The sequence below is a fragment of the Oncorhynchus mykiss genome, chromosome 21, assembly GCF_057628025.1.
Source record: "Oncorhynchus mykiss isolate SJ-2025 chromosome 21, ASM5762802v1, whole genome shotgun sequence".
In the NCBI taxonomy this organism is placed as follows: domain Eukaryota; kingdom Metazoa; phylum Chordata; class Actinopteri; order Salmoniformes; family Salmonidae; genus Oncorhynchus; species Oncorhynchus mykiss.
Window position 1 is genome coordinate 6,841,002 of NC_143042.1, and position 20,587 is coordinate 6,861,588.

Consider the following 20,587-nt stretch of genomic DNA (forward strand, 5'->3'; position numbering starts at 1 on the left):
ATTACATTGACGTCATTTCCGTCGACATAGACACAGACAGGAAGGTTGCATTTGGCGACGTGGAAGTGACTAGTCGTCTGTTGTGAGGCTGTACACCAACCACACTGATCCACAAACATTCCGTAACAATGATTAAGAAATTTGACAAGAAGGACGAAGAGTCTGGTAAGATAAATTAAGTGTAAAGAAGTCAATATAGCTGCTTGGAAATAGGTAACGTTTTTTTTGCCAACTAGTTACCACTGACGTTAGCTAGCTAGTAGCTAGCATTCCAGCTAGGTAACGTTAACTACACTAAGTTGGTATTCGTTTAGTGGATATTTTTTTGTTGTCAAATAGACGTGTCTGTCTTTGTTGACCACACTAGCTACATGTCTCTATTTGTTGAGCAGATATGTCAATTGCTTGGTAGCTAGCTTAAAGCGTCTTTATCTGTCAAATTAGCTTGCAAACTAGCTAAACTAACGTTAGTTGGTTAGAAGACTACGTTAACTGTGCCTAGTAAAAAATGCACTAATTCTTCTTTGGCTGTGCCGTGTAAAATATGATAAGAGATTCAATATCTAGTTAGCTACATGTGTCTATCGATGTACCGTATACTGGTAGTTAGCTCGCTAATTTTGTTAATTTAAAAACTGTCAATGTCGTCTTGCTCAAGCTTGTTGACCATAATTAGACGAGGTTTAAGCTACTACCTAAGTTATCTATTTACGAAATCCACATTCAACACGATATAGTAATGACGCATAGTAAGCGAACTACCTAGTTAGTCTTTATAGTTCCAATATAATCAAATGTTGTCTTAATGTGGCTGTTTTTTCTTCACTGCAACAATTAGGAAGTGGCTCTAACCCTTTCCAGCATCTTGAAAAGAGTGCAGTGTTGCAAGAGGCTCGCATCTTCAACGAGACTCCGATCAACCCCAGAAGATGTCTCCACATCCTCACCAAGATCATTTACCTACTCAACCAGGTGAGAAACAAACCCATAACATGCAAACCAATTGTTTTGCACGTATACCCTTTGATATTAACAGAAGATGTTTTTATGTTCTGTCTAGGGGGAGCACTTTGGAACTATGGAGGCGACCGAGGCCTTCTTTGCAATGACCAGGCTCTTCCAGTCCAATGATGTGAGAATAAGTTATTGCTTTGGGTTTAGTTAAATTATTGCTGATCATACAAGTAAACAACATTATTGACAGAACATACCGCAACATATACAGTACACGATGACATAAACTCACAAACTAACCTCAAACAGGTCCAACTAGTGCCATTAAATTAGTATTCAATGAGTAGTGTTGTAATTGACCTATTGTAGAGATGTGGCGCATAGTGTTTTTGTATAGCATTATCTGCTTTTTGAAAATGTCTCTGTATTCCTCCAGCAAACCCTGAGAAGGATGTGCTACCTGACCATCAAGGAGATGGCCAACATCTCTGAGGATGTCATCATTGTCACCAGCAGCCTAACCAAGGACATGACTGGCAAGGAGGATGTGTACAGAGGACCTGCCATCAGAGCTCTCTGCAGGATCACGGATGTCAGTCTGTCTCTCTCCTTCTGTCTTTGTCTCTCCCTCTCTGTTTCTCTCCCTGCTTTTTATTAGGCTGTGTTATCTTTTTGTTTCCATTCTGATAGCTGAACAGTATTTTATTTTTTACATCCAGTTTGCATTGTGTTACTGGACTTAAACCTATGCTTTTTGGTCAATAAACTCAAGCCCTACTTTGTCACTCTGTCCCACAGACCACCATGCTGCAGGCCATTGAGAGATACATGAAACAGGCCATTGTTGACAAAGTGCCCAGTGTGTCCAGCTCTGCCCTGGTCTCATCTCTGGTAAGAAATTAGCCACACAGTGCCTGGATGTCTCAAGGTGACTGTGCCATTTGTAAGTACTCCCATTGCTTTGTGGGTAATGTGTTTTGTGGTTTCTGTGTGTCTGTAGCACATGGTTAAGATGAGTTACGACGTGGTGAAGCGCTGGGTGAACGAGGCACAGGAGGCAGCTTCCAGTGACAACATCATGGTCCAGGTGGGTTACACACATTCTGTTGATAATATGTTCATTAGGCACCAAGCAGAAGAAATAACCTATGTTTTACTGTTATCTTCACTCATTTAATATGAAATACGCTGAAAAAGGTTTTGGTATGTTGTTCCCTAATGAACACAACCCGGGTAAGTTGAAAGATAATCACTTCCACTGTGACCTCTCTGTGATTCCCCCCAGTACCACGCCCTGGGCCTACTGTACCACCTGAGGAAGAATGACCGACTGGCCGTATCCAAGATGCTCAACAAGTTCACCAAGTCTGGCCTCAAGTCCCCCTTTGCCTACTGCATGCTCATCCGCATCGCCAGCAAGCTGTTGGAGGAGACCGAGGCAGGGTAGGTAGAACCATGGAAGATATAGGTCGAACGCTTATGATTTTTCCACATCGATACCGATTTATTGGAGGACCAAAAAAAGCCTATACCGATTAATTGGACGATTAAAAAAAAGATATATATATATATTTATTTTATTTGTAATAATGACAATTACAACAATACTGAATGAACACTTATTTTAACTTAATATAATACATCAATAAAATCTATTTAGCCTCAAATAAATAATGAAACATGGTCAATTTAGTTTAAACAATGCAAGAAAGTACAAGTGCAATATGTGCCATGTAAGAAAGCTAACGTTTAAGTTCCTTGCTCAGAACATGAGAACATATGAAAGCTGGTGGTTCCTTTTAACATGGGTCTTCAATATTCCCAGGTAAGAAGTTTTAGGTTGTAGTTATTATAGGAATTATAGGACTATTTCTCTCTATACGATTTGTATTTCATATACCTTTGACTATTGGATGTTCTTATAGGCACTTTAGTACTGCCAGTGTAACAGTATAGCTTCTGTCCCTCTCCTCACTCCTACCTGGGCTCAAACCAGGAACACATCGACAACAGCCACCCTCGAAGCAGCGTTACCCATGCAGAGCAAGAGGAACAACTACTCCAAGTCTCAGAGCGAGTGACGTTTGAAACGCTATTAGCGCGCACCCCGTTAACTAGCTCGCCATTTCACATCGGTTACACCAGCCTAACCTCGGTAGTTGATAGGCTTAAAGTCATAAACCGCTCAATGCTTGAAGCACAGCGAAGAGCTGCTGGCAAAATGCACGAAAGTGCTGTTTGAATGAATGCTTACGAGCCTGCTGGTGCCTACCACCGCTCAGTCAGACTGCTCTATCAAATCATAGACTTAATTATAACAGACAGAAATACGAGCCTTTGGTCATTAATATGGTCGAATCCGGAAACTATAATTTTGAAAACAAAACGTTTATTCTTTCAGTGAAATACGGAACTGTTCCGTATTTTATCTAATGGATGGCATCCCTAAGTCTAAATATTGCTGTTACATTGTACAACCTTCAATGTTATGTCATAATTATGTACAATTCTGGCTAATTAGTTTGCAACGAGCCAGGGGCCCAAACTGTTGCATATACCCTGACTGCTTGCACGGAACGCAAGAGAAATGACCCAATTTCCCTAGTTATAAGAAATTCATGTTAGCAGGCAACATGAACTAAATGTGCAGGTTTAAACATCTATAGTTGTGTGTTTATTTTGAAGAAAGGCCTTGATGTTTATGGTACATTGGTGCAGCGACAGTGCTTTTTTCACTAATGCGCTTGTTACCCGTTTGTTGAAGTAGGCTGTGATTCAATGAGAAATTAACAGGCACTGCATCGATTATATGCAACGCAGGACATGCTAGATAAACTAGTAATATTATCAACCATTGTGTAGTTAACTAGTGATTATGTTAAGATTGAGCAAAAACGAATCCCCGAGCTGACAAGGTACAAATCTGTCGTTCTGCCCCTGAACAAGGCAGTTAAACTGAACTGAATTGAAAATAAGAATGTGTTCTTAACTGACTTGCCTAGTTAATTAAAGGTGTAAAAAAATAAAATAATAATTGGCTAATCGGTGACCAAAAATACCGATTGTTACGAAAACTTGAAATCGGCCCTAATTAATCGGTCGACCTCTAATGGAAGCACTGCCACGCAGACGTAGGCAGGGTAGATGGCACCGTGGAGGCACTGCCACGCAGACGTAGGCAGGGTAGATGGCACCGTGGAGGCACTGCCACGCAGACGTAGGCAGGGTAGATGGCACCGTGGAAGCACTGCCACGCAGACGTAGGCAGGGTAGATGGCACCGTGGAAGCACTGCCACGCAGACGTAGGCAGGGTAGATGGCACCGTGGAAGCACTGCCACGCAGACCGAGGCAGGATAGGTGGTACCGTGGAAGCACTGCCACGCAGACCGAGGCCGGGTAGATGGCACCGTGGAGGCACTGCCACGCAGACGTAGGCAGGGTAGATGGCACCGTGGAAGCACTGCCACGCAGACGTAGGCAGGGTAGATGGCACCGTGGAAGCACTGCCACGCAGACCGAGGCCGGGTAGATGGCACCGTGGAAGCACTGCCACGCAGACGTAGGCAGGTTAGATGGCACCGTGGAGGCACTGCCACGCAGACGTAGGCAGGGTAGATGGCACCGTGGAGGCACTGCCACGCAGACGTAGGCAGGGTAGATGGCACCGTGGAAGCACTGCCACGCAGACGTAGGCAGGGTAGATGGCACCGTGGAAGCACTGCCACGCAGACCGAGGCCGGGTAGATGGCACCGTGGAAGCACTGCCACGCAGACCGAGGCAGGTTAGGTGGTACCGTGGAAGCACTGCCATGCAGACCGAGGCCGGGTAGATGGCACCGTGGAGGCACTGCCACGCAGACGTAGGCAGGTTAGATGGCACCGTGGAGGCACTGCCACGCAGACATAGGCAGGGTAGATGGCACCGTGGAGGCACTGCCACGCAGACGTAGGCAGGGTAGATGGCACCGTGGAAGCACTGTCACGCAGACGTAGGCAGGGTAGATGGCACCGTGGAAGCACTGCCACGCAGACGTAGGCAGGGTAGATGGCACCGTGGAAGCACTGCCACGCAGACGTAGGCAGGGTAGATGGCACCGTGGAAGCACTGCCACGCAGACGTAGGCAGGGTAGATGGCACCGTGGAAGCACTGCCACGCAGACGTAGGCAGGGTAGATGGCACCGTGGAAGCACTGCCACGCAGACCGAGGCAGGATAGGTGGTACCGTGGAAGCACTGCCACGCAGACCGAGGCCGGGTAGATGGCACCGTGGAGGCACTGCCACGCAGACGTAGGCAGGGTAGATGGCACCGTGGAGGCACTGCCACGCAGACGTAGGCAGGGTAGATGGCACCGTGGAAGCACTGTCACGCAGACGTAGGCAGGGTAGATGGCACCGTGGAAGCACTGCCACGCAGACATAGGCAGGGTAGATGGCACCGTGGAAGCACTGCCACGCAGACATAGGCAGGGTAGATGGCACCGTGGAAGCACTGCCACGCAGAAGCAGGCAGGGTAGATAAACACTGTCATGGACTGTTTACTTGAATGGGTTTTCTAGTCTGTCTACAGTGGGTTGGTGTCTAGTATTCCCTATATGTATAGTTTTTATTCAACACTAGGGGGAAGTGATCTGTATAGTGACATTGTATTTATTTAACCTTTTATTTAACTAGGAAAGTCAGTTAAGAACAAATTCTTATTTTCAATGACTGCCTACCAAAAGGCAAAAGGCCTCATATGCAGGGACGGGGGCCTGGGATTAAAATAAATACAATATAAATATAGGACAAAACACTCATCACACATAATTTCAAGAGACAACACTACATAAAGAGAGACCTAAAGACAACATAGCAAGGCAGCAACACATGACAACACAGCATGGTACAGAAGCAACACAACATAACAACAACATGGTAGCAACACAACATGGTGCAAACATTATTGGGCTCAGACAACAGCCCAAAGGGCAAGAAGGTAGAGACAACAATATATATGTAGAGACAACAATATATCACACAAAGCAGCTACAACTGTCAGTCATACACATGGCAGCGGAGGACACAGAATGCACACTGTCAAATTTGACTTTATAAACATATTGGTATATTTTTGTTGTGTGTGTGTGGCATTGTATTACAAATGGTTGGCTATTTTCTGTTTGCAGACATGACAGTCCCCTGTTTGACTTCATTGAGAGCTGTCTGAGGAACAAGCATGAGATGGTGGTGTACGAGGCAGCCTCGGCCATAGTCCACATGCCCAACTGTACTGCCAGAGAGCTGGCCCCCGCTGTCTCTGGTGAGTCTCTGTAATTACAGCCAGTTTGATAAATACACCTTACTTTCTGGTGTCCACATGTAGGTACCTACCTGTAGAAATTAGAGGTTGTAGTATCCTATCAACCTACTACCTCTGGTTTTACCACTTGACTGTCTGTTAATGTGTTTCTCTCCAGTCCTGCAGCTGTTCTGCAGCTCTCCCAAAGCAGCCCTGAGATACGCAGCTGTCAGGACCCTCAACAAGGTGGGTCTCCATGCTCTTCATTACTCTGAGTTACCTGTGTTTTACATAGAGTATACTGTATTTACATCCGCATTCCCCCGTTTGTCTACCAGGTGGCGATGAAGCACCCGTCGGCGGTGACTGCGTGCAACCTGGACCTGGAGAACCTGATCACGGACTCGAACCGCAGCATCGCCACGCTGGCCATCACCACGCTGCTGAAGACAGGCAGCGAGAGCAGTGTGGACCGCCTCATGAAACAGATCTCCTCCTTCGTCTCTGAGATCTCTGACGAGTTCAAGGTGAGGAGGAGGATGTGTTTTAGTTTAATGTGTACTTTCTCCTCAATGATATGTTCTTGTTTTTCCCCTCTACAATACTCTAGTTTAATCATTTAGGAATTGAAATAGTTGGATAATCAATTAGAATACACTCAATATGTAACCCCCCCCAAAAAGTATATAGTTATACTATAGCCTATAGCATCATTCTGCATTTCGTAAACAAACCACAACTACTTCAATCTATTTCCAAATGGGGTATTATTTCACCAAAGTGAAGTTCTATCCTCTGACTGCTGAGTGTGTTTCAGGTGGTGGTTGTGCAGGCCATCAGTGCCCTGTGTCAGAAGTATCCCAGAAAGCACAGCGTCATGATGAACTTCCTGTCCAACATGCTCCGAGACGACGTGAGTGGAGCAGCCTGTCTTTTTTCACTGATGTGTAGGACGAGAACCTATTGAAGCACATTTATGTCCTTCTCACTGACATGAAACCATCAGGACTACAGACAAACAGCTCTTTGGCCAACTCTGGCACATTTACATTGATATGACCACTCAGTTTTCTGATTTAATGTACGACTGTCCCTGAAACACAACATCTTTAAATGATGCCTCTCCTCTCAGGGTGGCTTTGAGTACAAGCGGGCCATCGTGGACTGCATCATCAGCATCATCGAGGAGAACCCAGAGAGCAAGGAGACAGGGCTGGCCCACCTGTGTGAGTTCATCGAGGACTGTGAGCACACGGTGCTGGCCACCAAGATCCTTCACCTGCTGGGCAAGGAGGGCCCGCGCACGCCCTCGCCATCCAAGTACATCCGCTTCATCTTCAACCGCGTGGTGCTGGAGAGCGAGGCCGTCAGAGCCGGTGAGAAACGGGGGAGTGTGTGTGTTAACCCCTGCTGGCCTGGAGTTGTCAATAGCATGTGTGTTTGAGACAGAGTTGTGTGTGTCTGGGTGCAACATGAATGGTAGTTCTGATAAGTCTGTTGGGATTGGCTCCATTAACTGGTGACATCACCAACCATGAAAGGCTCAATTCACTAATATGAAGACAAATAATATTTGCGTCTGGCTTTTCAACAAAAACTCACTGTTACTCATGAAGGTTTAAACTAATGTGAGTTACCACGTTGTTGTTTGTACACATTGTGTAATAACTAAGCTCCTTTCTCGTCCCTGTAGCTGCGGTCAGTGCTCTGGCTAAATTTGGAGCCCAGAATGATGACCTTCTCCCCAGTGTGTTAGTCCTGATGCAGAGGTAGAGACAGCCTTTCACTGGCTCCCTGTCATAAGGATCCATTCCCTGTGTGGTTACCACTCTGAAGTGTGTTGACGTATGGTGTGTGTTTCTAGGTGTATGATGGACAGTGATGACGAGGTGAGGGACAGAGCCACCTTCTACATGAACGTGCTGCAGCAGAAGCAGAAAGCCCTCAACGCTGCCTACATTTTCAACGGTGAGAACACACACTGCGCTCCTAGTCTGAACTTGAGAAAACTAGTGTGTGTGGACATATCTGGTTCAATTCAGGAAGTAAGGTTGTGTTCTTTGACTGGTCACTCAAACTCTCTCAGTGAATTGACACGTGCAGAGAATTAATTTTTCTCCATCGAACCTCAAAATGAATAAATGTATTTCCTTTATTGAACCGTCTGTCTCCTCCCATCAGGTCTGTCGGTGTCTGTCCCGGGTCTGGAGAAGTCCCTCCACCAGTACACCCTGGAGCCCACAGAGAAGCCCTTCGATATGAAGTCGGTTCCCCTGGCCAACACACCCATCACAGAGCAGAAGACCGAATTCGCTCCTGTGGCCACTAGCAAGCTTCCAGAGAAACCAGGCCCGACACGTCAAGACATCTACCAGGGTACAGTCACCTTACTTGAAACTATCATGGCAAGACATGGTGTTATCACAAGGAAACAAAACATTTGGTCTGAATTTATGGAGTAAAAGGACCCAGTCACATTTTTTTTCCCAAACGGAAACGCATTCTTAATGAACCATAGAATTCAGTCTGCTAAGCGTTATTAGCCAAACCAAGTATCATAGCAGCAGCAGTAGTTATGATACTAGTATTGTGGCATCAATAGCAGCAAAAACTTGAGGGTTTCTATAATATTGTAGTAGTTAGGACTGGATTCAGATATAATATTGTAGTAGTTAGGACTGGATTCAGATATAATATTGTAGTAGTTAGGACTGGATTCAGCTATAATATTGTAGTAGTTAGGACTGGATTCAGCTATAATATTGTAGTAGTTAGGACTGGATTCAGCTATAATATTGTAGTAGTTAGGACTGGATTCAGCTATAATATTGTAGTAGTTAGGACTGGATTCAGCTATAATATTGTAGTAGTTAGGACTAGGGCTGGATTCAGATATAATATTGTAGTAGTTAGGACTGGATTCAGCTATAATATTGTAGTAGTTAGGACTGGATTCAGCTATAATATTGTAGTAGTTAGGACTAGGGCTGGATTCAGATATAATATTGTAGTAGTTAGGACTGGATTCAGCTATAATATTGTAGTAGTTAGGACTGGATTCAGCTATAATATTGTAGTAGTTAGGACTGGATTCAGCTATAATATTGTAGTAGTTAGGACTAGGGCTGGATTCAGATATAATATTGTAGTAGTTAGGACTGGATTCAGCTATAATATTGTAGTAGTTAGGACTGGATTCAGCTATAATATTGTAGTAGTTAGGACTGGATTCAGCTATAATATTGTAGTAGTTAGGACTAGGGCTGGATTCAGCTATAATATTGTAGTAGTTAGGACTAGGGCTGGATTCAGCTATAATATTGTAGTAGTTAGGACTGGATTCAGCTATAATATTGGAGTAGTTAGGACTGGATTCAGATATAATATTGTAGTAGTTAGGACTGGATTCAGCTATAATATTGTAGTAGTTAGGACTGGATTCAGCTATAATATTGTAGTAGTTAGGACTAGGGCTGGATTCAGATATAATATTGTAGTAGTTAGGACTGGATTCAGCTATAATATTGTAGTAGTTAGGACTGGATTCAGCTATAATATTGTAGTAGTTAGGACTGGATTCAGCTATAATATTGTAGTAGTTAGGACTAGGGCTGGATTCAGATATAATATTGTAGTAGTTAGGACTGGATTCAGCTATAATATTGTAGTAGTTAGGACTGGATTCAGCTATAATATTGTAGTAGTTAGGACTGGATTCAGCTATAATATTGTAGTAGTTAGGACTAGGGCTGGATTCAGCTATAATATTGTAGTAGTTAGGACTAGGGCTGGATTCAGCTATAATATTGTAGTAGTTAGGACTGGATTCAGCTATAATATTGGAGTAGTTAGGACTGGATTCAGATATAATATTGTAGTAGTTAGGACTGGATTCAGCTATAATATTGTAGTAGTTAGGACTGGATTCAGCTATAATATTGTAGTAGTTAGGACTAGGACTGGATTCAGCTATAATATTGTAGTAGTTAGGACTAGGACTGGATTCAGCTATAATATTGTAGTAGTTAGGACTAGGACTGGATTCAGCTATAATATTGTAGTAGTTAGGACTAGGGCTGGATTCAGCTATGATATTGTAGTAGTTAGGACTAGGACTGGATTCAGCTATAATATTGTAGTAGTTAGGACTAGGGCTGGATTCAGCTATAATATTGTAGTAGTTATGACTAGGGCTGGATTCAGCTATAATATTGTAGTAGTTAGGACTAGGGGTGGATTCAGCTATATTATTGTAGTAGTTAGGACTAGGGGTGGATTCAGCTATGATATTGAAGTAGTTAGGACTAGGGGTGGATTCAGCTATAATATTGTAGTAGTTAGGACTAGGGGTGGATTCAGCTATATTATTGTAGTAGTTAGGACTAGGGGTGGATTCAGCTATAATATTGTAGTAGTTAGGACTAGGGGTGGATTCAGCTATAATATTGTAGTAGTTAGGACTAGGGGTGGATTCAGCTATAATATTGTAGTAGTTAGGACTAGGGCTGGATTCAGCTATAATATTGTAGTAGTTAGGACTAGGGCTGGATTCAGCTATAATATTGTAGTAGTTAGGACTAGGGCTGGATTCAGCTATAATATTGTAGTAGTTATGACTAGGGGGTGGATTCAGCTATAATATTGTAGTAGTTAGGACTAGGGGTGGATTCAGCTATAATATTGTAGTAGTTAGGACTAGGGGTGGATTCAGCTATAATATTGTAGTAGTTAGGACTAGGGGTGGATTCAGCTATAATATTGTAGTAGTTAGGACTAGGGCTGGATTCAGCTATAATATTGTAGTAGTTAGGACTAGGGCTGGATTCAGCTATAATATTGTAGTAGTTAGGACTAGGGCTGGATTCAGCTATAATATTGTAGTAGTTAGGACTAGGGCTGGATTCAGCTATAATATTGTAGTAGTTAGGACTAGGGCTGGATTCAGCTATAATATTGTAGTAGTTAGGACTAGGGCTGGATTCAGCTATAATATTGTAGTAGTTAGGACTAGGGCTGGATTCAGCTATAATATTGTAGTAGTTAGGACTAGGGCTGGATTCAGCTATAATATTGTAGTAGTTAGGACTAGGGCTGGATTCAGCTATAATATTGTAGTAGTTAGGACTAGGGCTGGATTCGGGTATAATATTGTAGTAGTTAGGACTAGGGCTGGATTCGGCTATAATATTGTAGTAGTTAGGACTAGGGCTGGATTCGGCTATGATATTGAAGTAGTTAGGACTAGGGCTGGATTCAGCTATGATATTGTAGTAGTTAGGACTAGGGCTGGATTCGGGTATAATATTGTAGTAGTTAGGACTAGGGCTGGATTCGGCTATAATATTGTAGTAGTTATGACTAGGGCTGGATTCAGCTATAATATTGTAGTAGTTAGGACTAGGGCTGGATTCGGGTATAATATTGTAGTAGTTAGGACTAGGGCTGGATTCGGCTATAATATTGTAGTAGTTAGGACTAGGGCTGGATTCGGCTATGATATTGAAGTAGTTAGGACTAGGGCTGGATTCAGCTATGATATTGTAGTAGTTAGGACTAGGGCTGGATTCAGCTATAATATTGTAGTAGTTAGGACTAGGGCTGGATTCGGCTATAATATTGTAGTAGTTAGGACTAGGGCTGGATTCGGCTATGATATTGAAGTAGTTAGGACTAGGGCTGGATTCGGCTATGATATTGAAGTAGTTAGGACTAGGGCTGGATTCGGCTATGATATTGAAGTAGTTAGGACTAGGGCTGGATTCGGCTATGATATTGAAGGAGTTAGGACTAGGGCTGGATTCAGCTATAATATTGTAGTAGTTAGGACTAGGGCTGGATTCAGCTATAATATTGTAGTAGTTAGGACTGGATTCAGCTATAATATTGTAGTAGTTAGGACTAGATTCAGCTATAATATTGTAGTAGTTAGGACCAGGGCTGGATTCAGCTATAATATTGTAGTAGTTAGGACTAGGGGTGGATTCAGCTATAATATTGAAGTAGTTAGGACTAGGGGTGGATTCAGCTATAATATTGTAGTAGTTAGGACTAGGGGTGGATTCAGCTATAATATTGTAGTAGTTAGGACTAGGGCTGGATTCAGCTATAATATTGTAGTAGTTAGGACTAGGGGTGGATTCAGCTATAATATTGTAGTAGTTAGGACTAGGGCTGGATTCAGCTATAATATTGTAGTAGTTAGGACTAGGACTGGATTCAGCTATAATATTGTAGTAGTTAGGACTAGGGCTGGATTCAGCTATAATATTGTAGTAGTTAGGACTAGGACTGGATTCAGCTATAATATTGTAGTAGTTAGGACTAGGGGTGGATTCAGCTATAATATTGTAGTAGTTATGACTAGGGGTGGATTCAGCTATAATATTGTAGTAGTTAGGACTAGGACTAGATTCAGCTATAATATTGTAGTAGTTAGGACTAGGGGTGGATTCAGCTATGATATTGAAGTAGTTAGGACTAGGGGTGGATTCAGCTATGATATTGAAGTAGTTATGACTAGGGCTGGATTCAGCTATAATATTGTAGTAGTTAGGACTAGGGCTGGATTCAGCTATGATATTGAAGTAGTTATGACTAGGGCTGGATTCAGCTATGATATTGAAGTAGTTATGACTAGGGCTGGATTCAGCTATGATATTGAAGTAGTTATGACTAGGGCTGGATTCAGCTATAATATTGTAGTAGTTAGGACTAGGGCTGGATTCAGCTATGATATTGAAGTAGTTAGGACTAGGGCTGGATTCAGCTATGATATTGTAGTAGTTAGGACCAGGGCTGGATTCAGCTATAATATTGTAGTAGTTAGGACTAGGGGTGGATTCAGCTATAATATTGTAGTAGTTAGGACTAGGGGTGGATTCAGCTATAATATTGTAGTAGTTAGGACTAGGGCTGGATTCAGCTATAATATTGTAGTAGTTAGGACTAGGGGTGGATTCAGCTATAATATTGTAGTAGTTAGGACTAGGGCTGGATTCAGCTATAATATTGTAGTAGTTAGGACTAGGACTGGATTCAGCTATAATATTGTAGTAGTTAGGACTAGGGCTGGATTCAGCTATAATATTGTAGTAGTTAGGACTAGGACTGGATTCAGCTATAATATTGTAGTAGTTAGGACTAGGGGTGGATTCAGCTATAATATTGTAGTAGTTATGACTAGGGGTGGATTCAGCTATAATATTGTAGTAGTTAGGACTAGGACTAGATTCAGCTATAATATTGTAGTAGTTAGGACTAGGGGTGGATTCAGCTATGATATTGAAGTAGTTAGGACTAGGGGTGGATTCAGCTATGATATTGAAGTAGTTATGACTAGGGCTGGATTCAGCTATAATATTGTAGTAGTTAGGACTAGGGCTGGATTCAGCTATGATATTGAAGTAGTTATGACTAGGGCTGGATTCAGCTATGATATTGAAGTAGTTATGACTAGGGCTGGATTCAGCTATGATATTGAAGTAGTTATGACTAGGGCTGGATTCAGCTATGATATTGAAGTAGTTATGACTAGGGCTGGATTCAGATATGATATTGAAGTAGTTAGGACTAGGGCTGGATTCAGCTATAATATTGTAGTAGTTAGGACTAGGGCTGGATTTAGATATGATATTGAAGTAGTTAGGACTAGGGCTGGATATGTAGCTGGGCCTCTCCTCTAATCTCCTCTGTCAACAGAACAACTGGCAGCCATTCCAGAATTCCAGGGCCTGGGTTCTCTCTTCAAGACGTCGGAGGCGGTGCAGCTGACCGAGGCGGAGACTGAGTATGTGGTGCGCTGCGTCAAGCACACCTTCGCCAGACACATGGTGTTTCAGTTCGACTGCACCAACACGCTCAATGACCAGCTCCTGCAGAAGGTAGGGCTACACTGGTGATTGGTGCGGTTTAGGAAGTTCACTTCTCCTAGAATGCACAGCAATTGTCAATGTGTGAAGGTCTAGTTGGGTGCAAAATGGCTGCAGTGGCATCACCCCAAATCCCTCCTTACACTGTAGATATCTTTGAACAGTTTGAAAAGCATAATCGTATTCAATTATTTTTCTAAAGCTTTATTGTCAATTGAATGGACAATAGACAGAAAAGTGTCTTTGGTGCCTCACATTTAAAATCTACAACACTGACATTAAGACACAGGACTAAATGTATATTAAATGTATTAAATGAAAGTCCACTGGTTGTTGTCCTTCAGGTTATGGTTCAGATGGAGCCGTCAGAGGCCTACGAGGTTCTCCACTACGTCCCTGCTGCTAACCTGCCCTACAGCCAGCCTGGCTCCTGCTACAGCCTGGTCAGACTGCCTGAAGATGACCCCACCGCAGGTTACGTTTATTAAACCTCTGTGGGACTGTGTGTGACTGTGTGTGTGACTGTGTGTGTGTGACTGTGTGTGTGTGACTGTGTGTGTGTGACTGTGTGTGTGTGACTGTGTGTGTGTGACTGTGTGTGTGTGACTGTGTGTGTGTGACTGTGTGTGTGGGACTCTGTGTGTGGGACTCTGTGTGTGGGACTCTGTGTGTGGGACTCTGTGTGTGGGACTCTGTGTGTGGGACTCTGTGTGTGGGACTCTGTGTGGGACTGTGTGTGGGACTGTGTGTGTGTGACTGTGTGTGTGTGACTGTGTGTGTGTGACTGTATGTGTGTGACTGTGTGTGTGACTGTCTGACTGTGTGTGTGACTGTGTGTGTGACTGTGTGTGTGACTGTGTGTGTGACTGTGTGTGTGACTGTGTGGGAGAGGGAGAGATGAGCCATTTTCACGAGGGCAACTCTCTGAAGTGCTCAGTGTGACGTCAGTGTTGTAACTCTGTTAAAACCCTTCTCAGAACTAAAGAATCTGAATGGGGATCATGTAGCACCTAACATGGTTTTCCATTGAGAGAGAAAAGCACTTATCTGCTGGCCTTCTTCAAACACTAAGGACACGTATTTACATCACGTAGCGTAGTCATGTAATATCTGCACTATGTCATATTAAATGTGTTCTCTGCTCTCCAGTGTCCTGTACGTTCAGCTGTACTCTGAAGTACCTGGTGAAAGACTGCGACCCCAACACAGGAGAGCCTGATGACGACGGTTACGATGACGAATATGTGGTATGAGCTCAATATAAAACCTGTTTTTTTTATTTTATCTTAACTCATTTACCCCCAAATAATTATATCTTATTTACCATCATTTGCATAAATGATCTCTTCTCCCCCTTTTCTACCTTCTCTACTCTCCTCTACTCCCCCCCCCCCGTGTGTATGTCAGCTGGAAGACTTGGAGGTGACCGTAGCAGACCACATCCAGAAGGTCTTGAAGCCTAACTTTGCCGCAGCCTGGGACGAGGTGGGAGACGACTTTGAGAAGGAGGAGACGTTCGCCCTGGCCTCTGTCAGAACATTAGACGGTAATTATTTCAATGGGGATCTTTGGATTTATCACCCCAACATTGAAACACAGTGTACATTCTGTGAGCTGTTCCCCGTTGTTTCTGTAGAGGCTGTTGGTAACATCATCAGTTTCCTGGGCATGCAGCCCTGCGAGCGTTCAGACAAGGTCCCAGAAAACAAGAACTCACACATCCTCTTCCTTGCCGGTGGGTGTTTCATTTATTTATTCTATCTTGATTTGAATTAATTATTGTTTTGCTTAGTGAATTGTAGGCTCATTCTGTACCCTTCATTACCGAAAATATGTTAAGTTCAGTTTCTAACCTTGACACGGCAGCTTGTTCAACTTCCTGTCACTAGTGTGATGGAAGCAAGCCCCCCCATGGTATGGATGACAGTTTCTGTGTCCCTCCCCTTCCTCCAGGTGTGTTCCGGGGGGGTCATGACGTGCTGGTACGCTCGCGCCTGGCCCTGGCCGACGGTGTCACTATGCAGGTGACGGTCCGCAGCTCGGATGAGACTGTTGTTGACATCATCCTAGCCTCCGTGGGCTAGAGGGCGCCAGCGGGGCCTGTTCACCAACAGGCTGTGTGAATACAATGGCATATTCTGATTTGTTTTGTCCACTTTTTCCCCATTCACAATATTCTCTAGGCAATGTCCTCCAGTGCTTTATGTCGTTGGAATGTGTCTTGTGTTTTTGGGTAGTCCCGAGATGGAATACATTATGGTGAGGTGTGTGTACTACTGGCACCCTTCAACACAACTCATCTCTGTAGACTGGCCCCAGATCTGTTTGTGCTGTATAACCAACTCCAATGGTCATTTGTAGGTGTTTGCAAGGCAGCACAAACAGATCTGGGACCAGGCTAGTGTCATTAATGGCCCACGTTTTATCAAATCTATTAAATGTTGACCATGGAAATACTGAATTATTGTTATAAGCTTTATGGAAAACTCATTTTATTTCTAGAAATCATATCAAAATTATTTTCTTTGTAATTCGTAACAGGTTCCAACCCATCAATTTGTCATAAACAACAAATAGATTGGACCCCATAGATGAGATTACCTTGGGTGATCTTTCATGCTTCCAGTAAGATTTCCTATGTCCCTACAGCAGTAGTTGATCTATTCAGTACTGTCATTTTGTTTATACCGAGTAGCAGGAGACAGTATCTGTCCAACTTGGCTCTTTGATGACATACCAGGAATGGATTCAAGATTACTGTGTGTCATATCAGCTATGATTCAATGTGCACAGTTCTCATCCAGGCTGGAGGTTTTCAATTATGGGTGTTTGTTCACGTCTGAGCCAGTCACAACTTTTTCCACAATGGGAGATGTGAAAATGTGTGTTCATTAGGCACCAAATGGAAGACAACACTGAAACAGGGCTGAACTCCAATAAGAAATGTGTGGTTGTTTTCCTATTGCAAAAATGTTTTAACCTTCCCGTTGTGAGCATGACATGAGGTTATGCTCGCAAATGTTTTATGCTGATGAGTTGGCTCAGAAGGCGTTGATGAAGCTGAAGTAGGCGTTGAGGAAGCCAGTTGGGTCCTCCAGCTGGGGATAATGGCTGATGTGTTCATCTAGAACCGACACAGTAGACCTCTGCACCAGTTTCCTGAAGGAAAATGACAACATGAATACTTTCTCTTCTGTAATACCCAAATGAATGATGGGGGATATATATACAGAAACCCAAATACTACTCTAATCAATCAGTTCCGGTTTAGCCGACATCCGCATAGTGGTGGAATGCATTAGCGCTGTCACACAAGCGTCTCCTAGCATTATACCTAAAGCGCACATTTCCATTGGCTGCACGGAGTCACATTTAGCGAAATTACATGCAGCCTTGTTTACAATTCCGAACACTAGAATGTGAGATCTAGCTACAGAGCCATTAGGCTGATAGAAATCATTTTCTGTAATGATTTTCAATTTGAGCGACATTTCTATATAGCCTACAATTTCTCGTTCTGGTCAGTCGCCTTCAATCGAGTCAGACGGGGGTTCAAATCTTCACTTTAGTTCTGCGTAATTGTGGTGCCTTACATCAGTCTACAAATCCCACACAACTCAAGGCCAATGGTGGTGCATTGTCTTGATTCACAAGTAAGATTCAAGTCTCTTTTCCCTCTCTGTTGGATTGAATGTTGAGTAACTTTGAAGTAAAAATATATATAATAAACAATCTAAGTCCTGCAGTAGCTGAGTGGCTTGCAAAGCAAGATAATGGTTCAAAACCCGAGTGGTTCTGTAGCGAAGGTTATAGCCTCAATATATCCTGTGGCACAGCGGCTGTCAGAAGGCTACAGACCGACCGGAACAAAGAACATGTTTTCTGCTTTTTCGGACTACAGCCTTATGTTGGAGACAAAGACGTCATGAAAGATGGTGGCATAAGAGAAAGATGTCTGCCTCTCAGTGTCCATGGGGAAAGACTTGGCAGGGACCGTAAGATATCCTGGGGTGGTAATTAGCAGTGCGAAGCGTTGGTTGGACAAATGGTGAGAGAGTCAAAAGAAGGATCTATCCAGATAGGTCCTAAAGAAATGATCAAACCGGACCAGCTGAAACTCCAGCAACTGACACGGACCACTTCCAAGTATGGTGGTGGAGGAAGGTAGCAACCGAGAGGGGAGAAGTGAGTAGAGTTCGAGGCAAGCAGAAGCAAAGACTAAATATTTTTTTTCAAGATTTAACCATGGTGTTTCTGGTGAATTATTACATAGCCATCTGCATTTATATCTCTGAATACAGGGACCATGTCCTCTTCGCTCCCCATCTCAGAGATGAAGGGTGGTCCTCTTCAATTCCAACCAGCAACCTCATGTGTGTGAGACGGGGAGCATCCACCAGCGCCACAGACCCCTTCACACTAACTAGGAAACACTTGTTAAAAAGGTAGACATCTGAAGAGAGGAGGTTCATGTTAAAAATGACATTGGATGGGATTTGAACCCATGACCTTCGCGATGCCAGGTAGTGACAATTACTGTTAGTACGATAAACTGCTCTGACAAAGAGTGCATTTAACATTCTACACAACCTATGGACTGAGCTTTGAGGCCAAAAACACTTCTACAATATACTTTCTGTCTGTGTGTAGGGCTTGAATACCCTTCCTGGTATTTTTTGCAGACATTAGAAGGAATGCACAGGCTTGTGCTCCAACAAGAGAAGAGGTACTACCTTATGACAAAATAAAGGCTCGACACGCCATAGAAAGTGTATTAAATTAATGTTTTAGACGTCGACAAAACATTAGATCCTATTTCAGTTGAATGCATTCAGTAGTACAACTGACTAGGTATCCCCTTTTCCCTGATTTGAAACAGGAAAAAACAGGAGTACATTATGCCTCAGACACTCACTGTAAACACCCCCATCATGTGGTTGTACATGATACTACAGCTCTTCATATGGAAAGACAGCATTTACCATGCAAGCTCAACCCTAGCAAAACTCATTGAATATTCCTACACTCACAAATGTAACTACCCAATGCAAGTGAATGGCAATGATCCAGTGCATGTGAATGAAACTCTCACCAACACCTTAAATAACTCAATGCATGGCAATTGGATAGGAGTATGGAAGAGGTGCACTTACTGGTAAAGGAAGATGAATTGGGGGTGAGGGTTGACTGGATCCAGGGGTCCATAGATCATATGAACTGAAAGACAAGGAGGTAGAGAGATCACGTGGAGGAATGGGATTCCATGAACTTAAAAAAAATGTTTTTAGCCTTCCCATGACAGGTTAGTCAATTAGCATCTAATTAAATCCACATGCCTTCTCATAACAATCAAATGTTACAATGCATCTAGTGATGACACGCCGAAACGCTTCGCGGTGAGATGTTGAACAGGATTCTATGGGGATGGGGACCATGTGTAGTAGGGAGGGAGGTGTGGATCACACCGTTCACGCCACTACCAGCTAACCTTAATGGGGCACAGATGGGCTAATAAACTCCTGGGAGGTATTAGACTGTGCTAAGTAGCTTAGCCTCACTGACTGACTCGCTGGTCACCTCAGTCTAAACTAGAGGGGAGTTTTACAGCTTACAGTCACTGTACAACGGCATTCAGAAGTGTACTAACTGACATGCCACTGTAACTTGGTTTTGTGCAGTTTCATAGTAGGCACAAACCTTCCTATTGCAGGAAATCAACATCAACAGATAGAACAGCAGTGGTGGAGTTGAATGAATGACAGACAGTACATCATTATCTTAAAACTTCCTGCCATTGCCCTTCTATCATTACAGTACCTTCAGAAAGGATTCACAGTCCTTGACTATTTACACATTTTTCTTGTCTCATAATGCGATTAAAATAGGTTTGTCATTTTTTCTGTCAACGAACTATCCAAAATACTGTGGTGGGGTGGTAATGGAAAATAAACAGTAATATATTTGGATAAGAAAGGTATTCAACCCCCTGAGTCAATATATGCTAGGATCACCTTTGGCAGTGATTACAGCTGTGAGTCTTTCTGGGTCTGTCTAAAAGCTTTGCAAACCTGGATTGTACAATATTTGCCCATTATTCTTTTAAAAATTCTTCAAGCTCAGTCAAGTTCGATGTTGATCATTGCTAGACAGCCATTTTCAAGTCTTGCCATAGATTTTCAAGTTGATTTTTAAGTCAAAACTATAACTAGGCCACTCAGGAACATTCAATGTCATCTTGGTAAGTAACTCCAGTGTAGATTTGGCCTTGTGTTTTAGTTTATTGTCCTGCTGGATTTGTCTCCCAGTGTCTGTTAGAAAGCAGACTGAGTCAGGTTTTCCTCTAGGATTTTGACCTGTGCATAGCTCTATTACATTTTGTTTTCATATCCTAAAAAACTCCCTTGTCCTTGCCGATGACAAGCATACCCATAACATGATGCAGACACCACCATGCTTGAAAATATGAAGTGGTACTCGGTGA

The 20,587-nt window shown here is 43.2% G+C and overlaps 2 protein-coding genes across 3 annotated transcripts in view; one reads left to right on the forward strand and one right to left on the reverse strand.

Moving 5' to 3' along the window:
* Positions 1–16,567, forward strand: copg2 (COPI coat complex subunit gamma 2). The gene is made up of 21 exons (XM_036957080.2): positions 1–165; positions 839–972; positions 1,061–1,132; positions 1,391–1,546; positions 1,753–1,845; positions 1,955–2,041; positions 2,240–2,397; positions 6,126–6,259; positions 6,417–6,484; positions 6,577–6,765; positions 7,056–7,151; positions 7,371–7,614; positions 7,932–8,007; positions 8,103–8,206; positions 8,420–8,614; positions 13,937–14,118; positions 14,451–14,580; positions 15,256–15,353; positions 15,514–15,652; positions 15,743–15,841; positions 16,060–16,567. The coding sequence occupies exons 1-21, from the start codon at positions 129–131 to the stop codon at positions 16,188–16,190; spliced, it is 2,622 nt and encodes an 873-aa protein (XP_036812975.1). The 5' UTR covers positions 1–128; the 3' UTR covers positions 16,191–16,567.
* The window catches only part of LOC118936577 (mesoderm-specific transcript homolog protein), a 21,261-nt gene continuing 17,241 nt past the window's right edge, over positions 16,568–20,587 (reverse strand). For both annotated transcript variants that reach the window (XM_090213648.1, XM_090213647.1), the window contains exons 11-12: positions 19,260–19,323; positions 16,568–17,265 (exon numbers count right to left, since the gene is read on the reverse strand). In XM_090213648.1, coding sequence (XP_090069774.1) covers positions 17,148–17,265; positions 19,260–19,323 — 182 coding nt within the window. In that variant the 3' untranslated portion in view covers positions 16,568–17,147. The remainder of the gene's footprint in view (positions 17,266–19,259; positions 19,324–20,587) is intronic.

Excerpts from the sequence above, each read along its gene's own strand:
- copg2 (XM_036957080.2), top strand. The coding sequence starts at position 129 with ATGATTAAGAAATTTGACAAGAAGGACGAAGAGTCTG. Across the intron at positions 6,485-6,576 it reads CTGTCAGGACCCTCAACAAG|GTGGCGATGAAGCACCCGTC; the intron begins GTGGGTCTCCAT and ends TTTGTCTACCAG. Across the intron at positions 15,842-16,059 it reads ACACATCCTCTTCCTTGCCG|GTGTGTTCCGGGGGGGTCAT; the intron begins GTGGGTGTTTCA and ends CCCTTCCTCCAG.